Source organism: Corythoichthys intestinalis, chromosome 6 (genome assembly GCF_030265065.1).
Source record: "Corythoichthys intestinalis isolate RoL2023-P3 chromosome 6, ASM3026506v1, whole genome shotgun sequence".
NCBI classification, from domain to species: domain Eukaryota; kingdom Metazoa; phylum Chordata; class Actinopteri; order Syngnathiformes; family Syngnathidae; genus Corythoichthys; species Corythoichthys intestinalis.
The window spans coordinates 48,399,239-48,412,562 of NC_080400.1; the positions used below are offsets into that span (position 1 = coordinate 48,399,239).

Here is a 13,324-nt window from a genome sequence, read left to right on the forward strand (position 1 = left end):
CATGTATTTTCTACTGTTAACGTTAATTAAACAGAACTGTAGTGAACTGAGATTTATCCCTTCCTAATGTTCATTTCTATTTTATTTATGTGGTTTTGAAGCAGCCCAAAGGAGCTTTCTTTTTTTTTAGTTTGGCTGTGTTTGTGGACCAAAGCAGCAGTGTCTTATTTGAAGGCAGGCTGATTTTTTATTTATTTTTGTTATTACCAGACTAAGGGGTTTTCTCAGTTATATTTAATTTATATATTTATATATTACATTATATCTATGTTATATTAATTTCTCAACAATGTTGACTGGTCTTAAGACAAATGTTTTATTTTATTTATTTTTTTTGCATTCCTGGATAGTTAAGAGATTATAACAAGTTTGTATTTATTGTGTATTTTAATGAGTTATGTTCAAAGATTGAAATATAAATTTGCTAATTAAATCCAGACATTTATTCTGGAAGTTTTCAAACTGTTTCTTTAGTTTTTGAAAACAAAGGTGAATGGAACAGTGTATCACCTGAACTAATACATATGAACGTTAGTATAAGTCAATACAGATGTATTTTGCATTGATTATTTAGCATATCAATTAATTAGGTTTTTATTCATGAGAAATGTAGCCCTGACCCCCATTTACCCGATCTGTTTGGTCTTATTATTGTTTCGTCCCCAGCAAAAAGTGCACATGCAGGTTATGCTGCTATATCGTCCGTACCAATGTTGAGACCAAACCTACGCCCTTGTCCACACTATACTTTTTTTGTCTGGCTGGATTCTCTGAATTAAAAAAAATATTAATCATAACCATAGCCATGATGATGAATGGTGGAAAATAGGAAAATAATGGCTATTTTTCATTCCAGGGCAAAAGACAAATACAGTAGACAGATAAGGAGACAGCACGCAGGGAAAAAAAAAAACGTTCAAAGCTGCAATTTTATCATCTGTCCAAAAATTACAGTGGTACCTCCAAATTTAAATATGTCAAAAAGAATGCACATTTAAAAAAAAAAAAAAAAAATATATATATATATATATATATATATATATATATATATATATATATATATATATATATATATTAAACACACGTATATATCCATTGGTATGTATTATAGTGATAATGTAGCACGGACGAAACCATTTACAGTTTACCAATAAACTGTTAAAGCATCAACCTTCTCCATTTAACATGATCATCACTAACAGACTTTGGATCTCTAAAAGATTTTTGTTTCTGTGTGTCTTCTTGTGCCACAACAGCAAAGAAGGAACTTCATCCAATAATCTTTTCACTTTTACATTCTGATGACTGGTTTATTTATTTTCATACTTGATACTGCAGGTAAAAAAAATAGACTCGTTTGGACTATGAAGATGAACCCGACTCATTAATCATTATACTTGGAGTGAAACTTATTTTAATGAATGCTTTTTAAATCGTTGGCTGCTGTTGATGGAGATAACATCAATTATATTTGAATTGAAGTCTATCAATAACTGGCATCTTCTGGGCAAGCCACCAGGCCTACTACTTCCTCATCCGCCTCTTTGTCACAATGCGCAGGCACAAAGAAAAAAGGTCTGATTTGTGAACTAATCTAATAGAGGCAGTTAAATCGGCATGCCTTTTTGAATTGCTTTCAAGATGACTTGTACTCTCCCCACACCCAAATCTTGTGCTTGTGTTACATAAGACGCAAACCACATGTGAACTAGACAGCACAAGACATCCACACTGGGCTTCCGGCTTCTTTAGTGGAATGTGACTCAAGTGGAGATGTACACACTTGTCTTCTCAGGCTTGTTGGAGACACAAAAAGCCTAACAAAGCAATTCCCATATACCGCAACTAGCTCAAAAAAGAAGGATGCTTTAGCTCATTTTATTACCTCAAATACATTTTATATTCTACTGTTCTAACAACATCTAGGGCCCTAAGAAACCTGTCAATAATTTGAGACGATGTAAAACTGTCATTCACTTTGTCAAGGTCATATCAGCTCATGACAGTTTAACTTTGCAATCTTTATGTATGGAAAAGTAACATAAATCAATGCTTGCTTTTTTGTTTATTGTCCAATAACCCATGTAGGGCTGCAGCTATCAGTTATTTTTATAATCGATTAATCTATCAACTAGTTCGAATAAGCGAGTGATAGGATTAGGAACATTTAATACGTTGCAGAATAAATTTTAGGAAATGTGAAACAAAGACTTGCTACAATTGCACGTTCAAAAGAGTATTAAATGCGAATACAAAATAAAATTCCCAAGTGTTTCTTCGAACTATGCAGTAATTGCACTGTTATTTAAAAATAAATTAAAATACCTGAGCCTAGCCTCAAATGATATAAAAAATAAATAAATGAGGATCTAAGTACAAAAAAGAACAATTGACTAGCTTGCATTGCAAAAGTCCACTAGCTTAAATGCTATAAAAAGCTAACATTTTTTTTTTTTTTTTTTTTTACAATGCTCTGAACAAATTGTTCAAACACATATTCCCCCCAAAAAACTGCTAAATATATCTATAAACTAAATTACGAATGGATAAAAAAACATGAGCTCACAAAAAAACTTACCTTACGTTGGTCTTAACAAGGAGCCTTGTTAAATTGGTTCTATTCAGTTTCCACGAGAAGACAGTATATCCACCCAAATAAATAAAACTAAATGCAAACTCTTTCAAAATAAACCATTACTACGCCACTTTAATTAAACAAATCCTCAAAGCAGCAAAATTTGAAACGAAGCATCTTTCCTATTCTAATAACTCGAGTTAATCGAATCATCATCTCAGCACTAAACCCATGTGTATGGAAAATTAATATAGATTAGATAGATATTGGCCGTTTTATTCATTCATTTTATGAATGATTACTATTAGTGCAATTTTTGGACTATAAGACACACCCGACGACAGACTATATAAACTGCACTTCACTATAAACCACAGGTGTCCACATTGTAATATGGGATATTTACACCAAAAACATGCAGCTCATTAGCCAGTAAAAATGAACGAATAAACCGCAGGGTTAAAAATGGTGGGGTAAAAGTAGCAACAACATTACATTATGTTAGATATTGTTCAGCTGCCCTTTACTTACTGAAGTTTAAAAAGCATGTTTTTGTGCAGCTACTTATGTAATATTGTTAATACTGTGTTTGTGTATGAATTACTTGCACACTTTATCAAATATTGCCTTGCATGCAAGCTTCATCTGTTCCCACATTCCTAACCAAACGTTCTGGCCAACACACTGTATAACCCAATTGTGTAATTCAGGCCTCCTCAAAGTGAATGCTGTTATGTCATCCCTCTGAAATTGAGATATACTTAATAAAATCCAGCATTTTATCCATTAGTCTTGCTTGGCTTTGTTGTAAAACTTACAAAAATAAATAAATAATAAGGGGGCAAAGTAAGGAATTTCGAGGCCATGCATTTACTCACATGTTCATGGAGAGTGAAAAACAATTAAAAGTGAATATGCAAGACTTGAATTGTAAACACAAGCCACAATCAAGAACCAACATGTAGTTATTGTTTGGCATTTTTTGAATCTAATAAACAGCCGTTTTAAACAATGTCAACATTAAATGTCAATAACAACAATAATGTCACAATGTCACAATAACAACTTATGGCGAATGTTGATACAACAGTGATTACATCACAAACAACATCACCTGCTCGGCTGTCGTCACGCAACACCACAGCTCGTCTCACCTTCCTATGCTCAACTGTTGCATCACATTGTTAGTTAGTGTCCTCTCATGTTAGCTCACAACCCAAACACAGCTGCTTTGATGCTTTAGTCATGAGGTTCCGTTTAGTGCGGTCAAATTAACTGGCCTTTGGTGGGAATCTGGATTGCAGGCTGGTAATACGAGAGGGATGTTGTTTGCCGTTTAGCTGAGCTCTGGAAAAGTTACACAACTGGACTCTGAGCAAAGGAAGAGACACATGGAGTTCAAAGATGACCTGAGGTTTGTACTCATCATTTGGGTCAGGTTATACAGGGCCACCTATTCTGTACTACAGGTTCACAGAACATGAATACAGGGCCACCAATATTCACTAAATATACACCAATTTTTAGGTCGGAAAGATTGCAAATTCAGGAAAAGGGTCGAACTCAATTGTGTACAAATTACTGTACGTACGTATAAATGCAAGGCTCCAGACTGCGACCAAATGGTCACATTTTGTGACTACAATTAAAGCCAGTGGAAGTTTTTTCATCTTCATCTACTTGCACATGCGTGACCGGTGACATTATACATTATTGCATTTTTTTTTTTTTTTGTTGACAAACTGCTTCATGGTTAAATCTACTAGTTGGTGGTAATATAACAAGCTGGTTTGCTAAGGGAAATTACATGGACTCTGTGGAGCGGGTCATAACTGGGGTAGCGAGAAAACTTGACAGCACTTGGGAACAATGGCGAAAGGGACAATAAGTGACTACTTTCTTTCCAAGAAACCCGCCGCCACCATTTCAAAGGAATAATTCCAACTCATGGGCTCGACACATGAGAGGCGATGAGCGATGGCAAAATGCAAAAGTCATCGCCATTGAGCTGAAAGCCAACACACGGGGCGCGATGCGACTGCAGCGGCAAGTGACAGCGACACGCACTGCCGTCTACCTGCACGCCATCACTAGTCTCTGATTAGCTATGAATTTGGAGGGCATTTTAAAATTTCCGGTCTTTTCTGAGTGCCAACAACTTCCTATACTGCTGCTGCTGAGGTATCATAAAGTATGTGCTAGTTGCACACTGCTAAAATGATTGCTCCTCCACGTTGCCAAAGTGTGGCTCGTGGATGTCAATTTCCGGGTTGGCCAGTATCCTCGCAGGTGATTTGTCGATCAATATTTGTTGCCAATTGGTTGTAGTGCCAGGTGACAGCGACAGAAATAGAACAAAATTCCCATGTTAAGCTAATTCATAGGCAGTTTACTGGTTGATATCAAAACTGATATTGAATAAAATATGGATTCAAAGTTTGTACCGTAGTTTTATGGATTTATTATGAAAGTACTTTTCGGTTAAACAGTGAAAATTAGAGGAAAACTTTTCATGTTGATTTACAGTGTGCATCCCTGAATTTTCTGCTTGCGTCCTTAAATTTTTAAGTTAGGGGCCACTGTGCTCCTAGTAAAAAAAATGTTAGTCTGGAGCCCTGAAATTGTATTTGAAAACTATTGTTGTCATCATGTAAAACTACAAAATGATGAATTTTATACCCACTGCATTGATGTACAAAAAAAGAAAAGAGTAGTATGCCCTTGGAAAGTTGAGACCGTACTCTTTTTGATCTTGCCAAAACCTCAATGTTGAAAAGTGGGTCACTGTGACTCATTTTGCTGCGCCACGTCACACATGATTAATTGTTTTATAGGCGGCACAGTGGATAGCTGGCCAGCACCTCACCTCACAGTTCTGAGATCAAGGACTCAATTCTAGGCTCTGGAGTTTGCATGTCTACTCCGTGCATGTATGTGTTTTCTCTAGGGTCTCCATTTTCCTCCAACATCCCCAAAACATGGATTTAATGGTTAATTAACTCCAATTTGTCCATAGGTGTGAATGTGAGCATGAATGTTTGTCTTTTTGTGCCCTGCGATTTGTTGGCAACCAGTTCAGGGTGTACCCTGCTTCCTGCCCAATGCCCATTGAACCTGGTATGGGCTCCCTCACCCGCTTGAGGATAAGCAGTATGGTTGATGAAGGGCACCCTTTCCAACAATTTTGAACTAAAAAAAAAAATAGTGTGGCATATAAACATATTTACTTGGGTTTTATCTGATCAATTTCTCCAAATACAGTAGAAGTCTCAAGATTTAGCTACTTGCTCTACTTCTGAGCCTCAATGTGAAAACTGACACATGCCATGTAATAAGACTTTTAACATGATGTGGACCAACCAAATGTCACAATGTATTTGTTTTATCTGCAATCTGCATTTCTGTGAGTCTTCTATCCACACTAATCCTGAACAGGAAATTTAAAAAAGACTAAGCAATGTTCTTCATGTTATTGAGCCAAGCAAACAGTCAATATTTACTGAGAATATATAAAGACAAGACTCCACAGTGGAAATGCCAGTGTTTGAGATATAAATAAGATTGCTTAATTATGACCATAAGCCCATCTATAAATATGAGACCGTACATTTGACTCCGACCTTGTATTACATACTCTGCAAAAATATTGAACATTACAAAAAAAAGTATGGACAATGTCAAAAAGCTAATTACATAAGCAGCATGCTCTTTGCGCAGGTGTTTCCTAAACCTCTATTTCTTTTGAAAAGTATAGAATACAAAACGGACCCACCCAGCAAGATAAATAACAGCACAAAATAGCAGAAGCATAATAGAGTAGTCTTGGATATGGTGAACTCTTTAGGTTTTGGCCTCAGCTTTCTCGAGGTGAATGGGGGGCTACATTGTAATTAGTCCCATAATAATATTTTTGAGGTGACACCACTAATTGATGCACTTCACAACAATCTATAAACTAGGAAAATCTAATCCATATCAAATACAAAATTCTTTCCTCTATCCTTAGTCCTTTTCACACACATATCCATGGAAATTCCCGCGTAAGGTGACGCGGGATTTACTCGTGTCATTGCTTTCATGCATGCAGAGATGTCCCGAGAATGAAGCGGGTTGGACACTTCACATACTTGTCCCATGTTGCCCACTGGCGCGCAATGTGCGGGGAGGGCTGCTGTCACGATTTTATAACCTGGATATAACGTCATTTTTGGTCAGCATCGGCTGTCACAATGGTGGTCAAATCGAGTTTTGTTCCAGAGGGAGCGTGCCCGATGTCGTAAATGCAGCCCATTCAAGCTCATGAAGACTGTATTTAAGCCCAGGCAATCCAATATAAGGGTGGAAGGAAGACTCCCGCTGGCTTTGTTTTGTTGTCTTATCGGCTAGGTTAGTATTATTGATCCCCGTCGACGTACTGTCACGGACCCATTGACTTATTCCCCCTTTTCCGCAATCACGTGTATTTTTGTTTGTATTCCATAAACCCTTGAATGCTTCCCTCTGTTGTTTTCTGCTTTGTAGTACAACCTAGTTTCCACAGTAGCGGACCCTAACATTGGCAACAAAATAAACCACACATTTCCAAAGATGGACGATGGACTCTCTTCCTCGGTTCTACTGTCACGGATCCATTGTGTTATGCCCCTTTTCTACAATCGCGTGTATTTTTGTTTGTATTTAATAAACCCTTGAACGCATCCCTCCGTTGTTGTCTGCGTTGAAGTACAACCTTGTTTCCGCAGTAGCTGACCCTTACATCAGCAACAAAATAAACCACACATTTCCAAAGATGGACGATGGACTCTCTTCTTCGGCTCTACGATCCCGTAGCAATTTAATTTCGTTATGTTTTTTGTTTAATTTAGCTATTTCCAGCTTGCTATGTTGATAATTGCGATGTTTGTTTTGTTGATAATTGCAATGTTTGTTTACCGCTTTTCGTCTTACTGCGAAGAGAGAGGAAATGACGATAGGCCCGCCATGATATTTACGTCATCAACGATCGTGCTGTGACCCGGGAATTTAACGCCTGCTTTCACGCACACCGCTTCATTTCATTCTTCACCGCAACATTATACTAACACGCGACCCGTGAAATGCCCGCGTAATCTCCGTGTCAGTCGACCCTGGAAATTGTTTTCACATACAACTGCTGCAAAATTAAATCCCGAGATATTCCCGGGGTTTCGGAGTGTGTTAAAGGGGCTCTTGTTTGCATGCACTGTGGCCAAACTACCACTTCTGAAACACAAGGTGGCCATTGTCCCCCATCATGCTTTTTTTTAGCACTTGTTAGACATTTTCATACTTTCATGACAACTAACTTCACATCTGTCATTTGACATTTGACTCTTTTTGTAAAGCAAAATACTACTAAATTTTATTTTTCGGTACAAGAAGATATAATTTGGGAGTTTGGAAAGAAAAGTTTTAAACTTTTTATTTATTCATTTATTTATTTATTTTAAGAGAACTATGGCATGTTTAATTTAAAAACCTCTTGGTTCACATGTAATCTTCAATGTTTTGCAATAAAACCAAAAAAGATTGGCATTTTAAAGGCGCATGATGTTGTTCGTGGAAAAAAAATGTGATCAGCAAAAAGCTAGATCGCCAGGTCAGTTTTTATAAAAACCAGCGATCGACCGGAAAACTATGATCGGTGCACCCCTATTAGTTTGTTAATCAGTTTGCTAAGAGCAACAGCTTTGTGGCAAAGTCTGTCCCTTTATTTTGTTTTCAAGACAACAGTCCCCAAGCAGTCCGTTTGCTATGGTATTTCCAGTGCAGGCTTGTCTATATTTGGAAACAGTTGCATAGCGGCCTATTAGGATGTATCATGCATGCTTTTCCTATTTGTTGGATTATTGCTATCTGCGTCACAGATATTTGTTAAGAGTCATGAGCATGTTGGGGATTCTGTGTCTTGCTCAAAGGCACTGCAATGCTTAGAGTTGAAACCTAGCACTTTTTTTCAATGCTGCCCACAACCAGTTACTATGTACTGACAGTCTCAAAGCTGCAACCTTGATGAGAGAGCTTTGAAAAATGCAAAAGGACCCATAACCTCATTCTTTTACGATTTGGCTCCCTTCATCCATCATATTCGCATCTGCAGAGAATAAAATTTGACGAATTAGGTTTACAAGACGGATATTTCAATCTTGGCCTTGACTGTTGTGTGCCGTCACAATACACCTACAGTTAATCCAATTATTTAAATGGGAAAAAAGGTAGCGTTGTAAAGGGAACAACAATATTTCCTACAGTTATTAGTGATGCAAATGAGTAGTAATGACACATGAAATTAGCCTTAGAGTAGAGCAAAATATCTTGTATCCCCTTTAAGTTTCAGTGGCATCTTCACAAGACAAGAGCTGCTCCTTAGATCCCTTCGCAGTGTGGGCAACAAAATGAACTGGACCCCAGCTGTTATGTAATAGAAATTTCAAATTGGGGTCACTCAAGAAGGTTACTGGCTGCAATCGGCATGATAGCGTGTTTAGCAATGCTTAAGAAATGGTGAGCTACAAGCCAAATGTTGAAAGAGGAAGTTGATGATGAAGGAGGAATACAGTATGTACTGACTTTATGTCAATGGGAATGATTTCACCAGCTGCTGCTGTGCTCATGTATTACCTAACAGATAATAAGGAACATACGTCCTTTTATGAACTATTGGGGGGGGTGTTTAAAGTTCGTACTAGCATTTCTGAAGTCAGGATCAAATCGAAAACTGTGCACATGGCAAACAAGTCTTTTCCCCTGTTTAACTTCCACTATTTTCAATGCATTTCATCAGTGCCTCTGCAATCTTTCTTTTCCTTGGCAATAATTCACTCATTAAGAGCCACCAAAATGCACAAATTGTTTTACGCATATACAAACTGTGTGTTCACAGACAAAAACATGTACATTATTTGTGAATGTTTTGGGCTTAATTTAGATGTTATTTTCTTTTTCACAAGACACTATTAATTGGCAAATCAAAAATGTCTTAATTACAGAAATAACAAACTTAGCATTGCCCATGCTGCATTTTTGATTAATTGACTTCAAACCGTTTTTTGTAAACAACCTCACTAAGATATTCAACTGCTCAAGCCTTTACATTTCATGTGCGGAGTTAATGGGATAGAAAAGCCCTTGAGCATGTGCATCACCAGTGGAAAGAATCTTGTTTAATGAAGTAAAACGACATAGAATGTCATTTTGTTGATGTGTAATCGTTGAGAAAAATGGAAACAAAAGCCAGTCAGGAAGTTGAAGAAACAGCCAATAGCCATTTTTAAATGCAGTATTATTTTAGCCTATCAAATTCAAGTATCTCAGCAACTTTCTATACTGGTCAAGTGATCATGCATTCAAAGTAAGACTACACTGATGCGCAAATATATTCGTCTAACCTCATCAAGCACATTTAAGAAAATTCTATAATTTATTATTCATTCATCTTTCAGATAGTTTACTGTCTATAGAGTTGATTTTTATTTAAATTAACTCATTGTGTTCGAGGTTTTGTGATAATATGGGATAAACATTTGCATCAACTAGGAACAGAGTTGAGGGGCAAATGCCAGAATGTTGATATGCAACCACCCCCTAGTGGCTTAGCGTGAGAGCTGCAATGTTCAGAGAGGAACAGATACCAAAGGAATGACGTAGGTGTGTGAGAGTGAGTGACTATACAGGTTGTGGTCTCACCTTCTGGGCTGAGAGCGACACTCATCCTCACCACTACCCGACTCCTAAAAGATACAAAACATACACTTATCAGCATTACCAGCAATACTAGCATTAGTTCACATCTATAGATCTTGAAGAACAGTGTTTTTGGTAAACCAGGAGGGTTGCCTGGTGTTTACAGAATATCACATACCGTATTTTTCGGACTATAAATCGCAGTTTTTTTCATTCCATAGTTTGGTTGGGGGTGCGACTTATACTCAGGAGCGACTTATGTGTGGAAATTATTAACACATTATTATATCATTTCACATGCTATTTTGGTGTTTTGGAGTGGCACTGATGGTTTGGTAAACTTGTTAGCATGTCCTTTATGCTATAATTATCTGAATAACTCTTAATACCTATATTACGTTAACATACCGGCCACGTTCGCATTTGGTTGTTCGTGCACCATGTAACATTATCATACTGTACACTTATTCAGCATGTTGTTCTCTGTTGTATCTGTATTTTAAATTGCCTTTCAAGATTAAATATCTGTTCTATGTAATGAATTTTATCAGGTAAATTTCCCCCCAAAATGTGACTTATACTCCGGAGCGACTTGCAGTATATATGTTTTTTTCCTCTTCGTTGGGCATTTTATGGCTGGTGCGACTTATACTCAGGTGCGATTTACAGGCCGAAAAATACGGTAGTAGGGCAAAGACAATTAACCTTCCAATAAAAGTCCGAAAGAGATGTTTCATTTCGTCATATTAGGCACTCTCGACAGAACAGACAGAAAGGATAAAGATTAAATAGGCTCCACGGTCTTCAATCGCTGCTGCTTCCCCCCCACCCCCAATGCAATCATCCTCCCCCACCACAGGAACCAGTCCACCACAAACACAAACATTTTAATCCCTGTGGTAATCCCTCCAAAAACTCAGGAACTTTCTCTTTGGTATCATTTTGTTAGCCCAAGTGAATTCACAGGCAAGATGTACAATATTTACACACTGGGAAACCAATGGCAACAATACAAAAAATTGGATTTACAATGCAATTGGCTGCTAATAAATAATGGCGATGCAGGTGTGAGATTGTGAGTCGAGTCTAAGTAAACCATGTTCACTGCTTTTAGTCCGATCCCAAGGAACTGATCAAGTGATTGGACAGCTGCCAGGCCAAGGGATGTTCACTGGATCAGCGATCCAAAAGCCTTGCTTTAAGACAGATGTACAAACTGACGAATGGACAGATGTCTACAGCATATCTATTTCAATATTTTGCTTACCCAAAATGGAAAAACATGACAATGAACACCTGTTAGTTTGAGACTATAAAGTAAGAGTAATACAGTACATTCTACCTTGCTATTCATCTTTATAAAGACAGACAATTTGATACAGATTTTGGGTTTCATCTTGCATATTATACAATATCGTGCTGATGATTTTTATACAGTATAATAAGCAATGGGGTATCATCCACAAGATCATCTCTATGGATACCACAGCTGCATGCGTGTGCAGGGAGTGGCTTTATAGCCAATGCGAAGAGGGGATTTGATGGGCTGCTAGGCAGATTACTGCACACAAGGGTGGCCACTCCCTGCTGTGTTCTTTGCGAGTAACGTGAGCTGGGACAACTGCTGGGTCAATAATTTGGAAGATGAGTTCAACAGCAAAACGATAGGAAGGTAATGACGCAATGGGGACTCGTACAGGATATTCTGGCGTGCCTTTATTGCCCTTTGTGATACCTATTCACTTACTCAACTTATTGTTAACATATTGGTATGTCTTACAGAGCCTCATCCAGATGTCCCACAATTTCCTGCATACCTCCAAAAGTATTCTTCCTACATGGTTTTGGAATGTAAAGTGTTACTGTCAAGCCAAGCATTGGACCTGGGAGAGGTCCAGCCTCATCATCACTGTTCTTTACAACCTGAAAGTGCTTGATGGTTGAGGTCAGGGCTCATCTCTCTAGACCAGACATTTCCAAAATCCGGCCCGGGGGCCAAATGCGGCCCGTGGTCAGATTTCATCCGGCCCCCAGCCTCTGTCATGAAATCAATAATGTCTGGCCCGCACAAAGACCTAATAAATTGGTCAGCAGTACTGCTACCAGCATATGAAGTAGCTTACACACTAAATGCTGCTTCTCATTTACCCACTAAAAGGCAGCAGCACTCTAAGCAACATTACCCCGCGTGACATTTTACTCCCAATTTTCTAAAATGGCGACAATCAACAAAAAAAAAAAAAAAAAAAGTTGACTGCGACGGCCGACGCTTCAAGGATAGGTGGAAATTGGACTATTTCTTCACTAAAATACTATACTACTATAATAAGTTCAATGTGAGGCGATATTACCAGACACGCTGACATGTACGACAAGATTACAGGGAAGATACGTAGCGAGAAATTGAAGCAACTTTAAGCTAGTTTAATTTTACAGCGAGAAGAGATGAAAGAGAACGCCACAAAGGCGAGTTGCAAGACTTTGTGGAAATTATTAATTAAAAAAATAAAAGCAAATGTGACACACAGAATGGCTTGCTAAAATTTGCTTAAATATATTGTTCTACGTAAAAGACGTCAGCCCCCCACATTTTTACCACACCAAATCTGGCCCCCTTTGCAAAAACTTTGGACACCCCAGCTCTAGACCATCCTTTGTGTGCTAGCGAAACAGACTATACTAGCGACTAAAATGCAACCAAAAGTTGAATTTCAATTTATACTGTACAAACTGTGAAGGGAACATATTATAGAACTGTACCTTTTATTTGGATTCACCAATAGTTGGTTCAATAAAGTGTATTTCCATCCCCCAAGTGAGAAAGATAAATAACCACGTAATTATCAGGAGGGCCTATGTTGTAATCACTCCCCAATTATATTATGGACACCAAAATTGAGACTTGTTGATAATGTAAGTCAAAAGTACATCTGACTATAGTTTGAGATTCCATTGCATGAGAGTTTCATTTTCAATGATTGGCAGGGGTGTCCAAACTCGTCCTAAAGAGCCGCTGTGATCACAGGATTTTGTTCAAAATGATCCAGC

General features: G+C 37.8%; 1 protein-coding gene across 1 annotated transcript in view; it reads right to left on the reverse strand.

Annotated features, from left to right (window-relative positions):
* ssh2a (slingshot protein phosphatase 2a) overlaps positions 1-13,324 on the reverse strand; it is a 48,290-nt gene that overhangs the window by 32,305 nt on the left and 2,661 nt on the right. Inside the window, exon 2 of the mRNA XM_057838989.1 lies at positions 10,280-10,323. Within this exon, the coding sequence (XP_057694972.1) occupies positions 10,280-10,323 (44 nt within the window). The remainder of the gene's footprint in view (positions 1-10,279; positions 10,324-13,324) is intronic.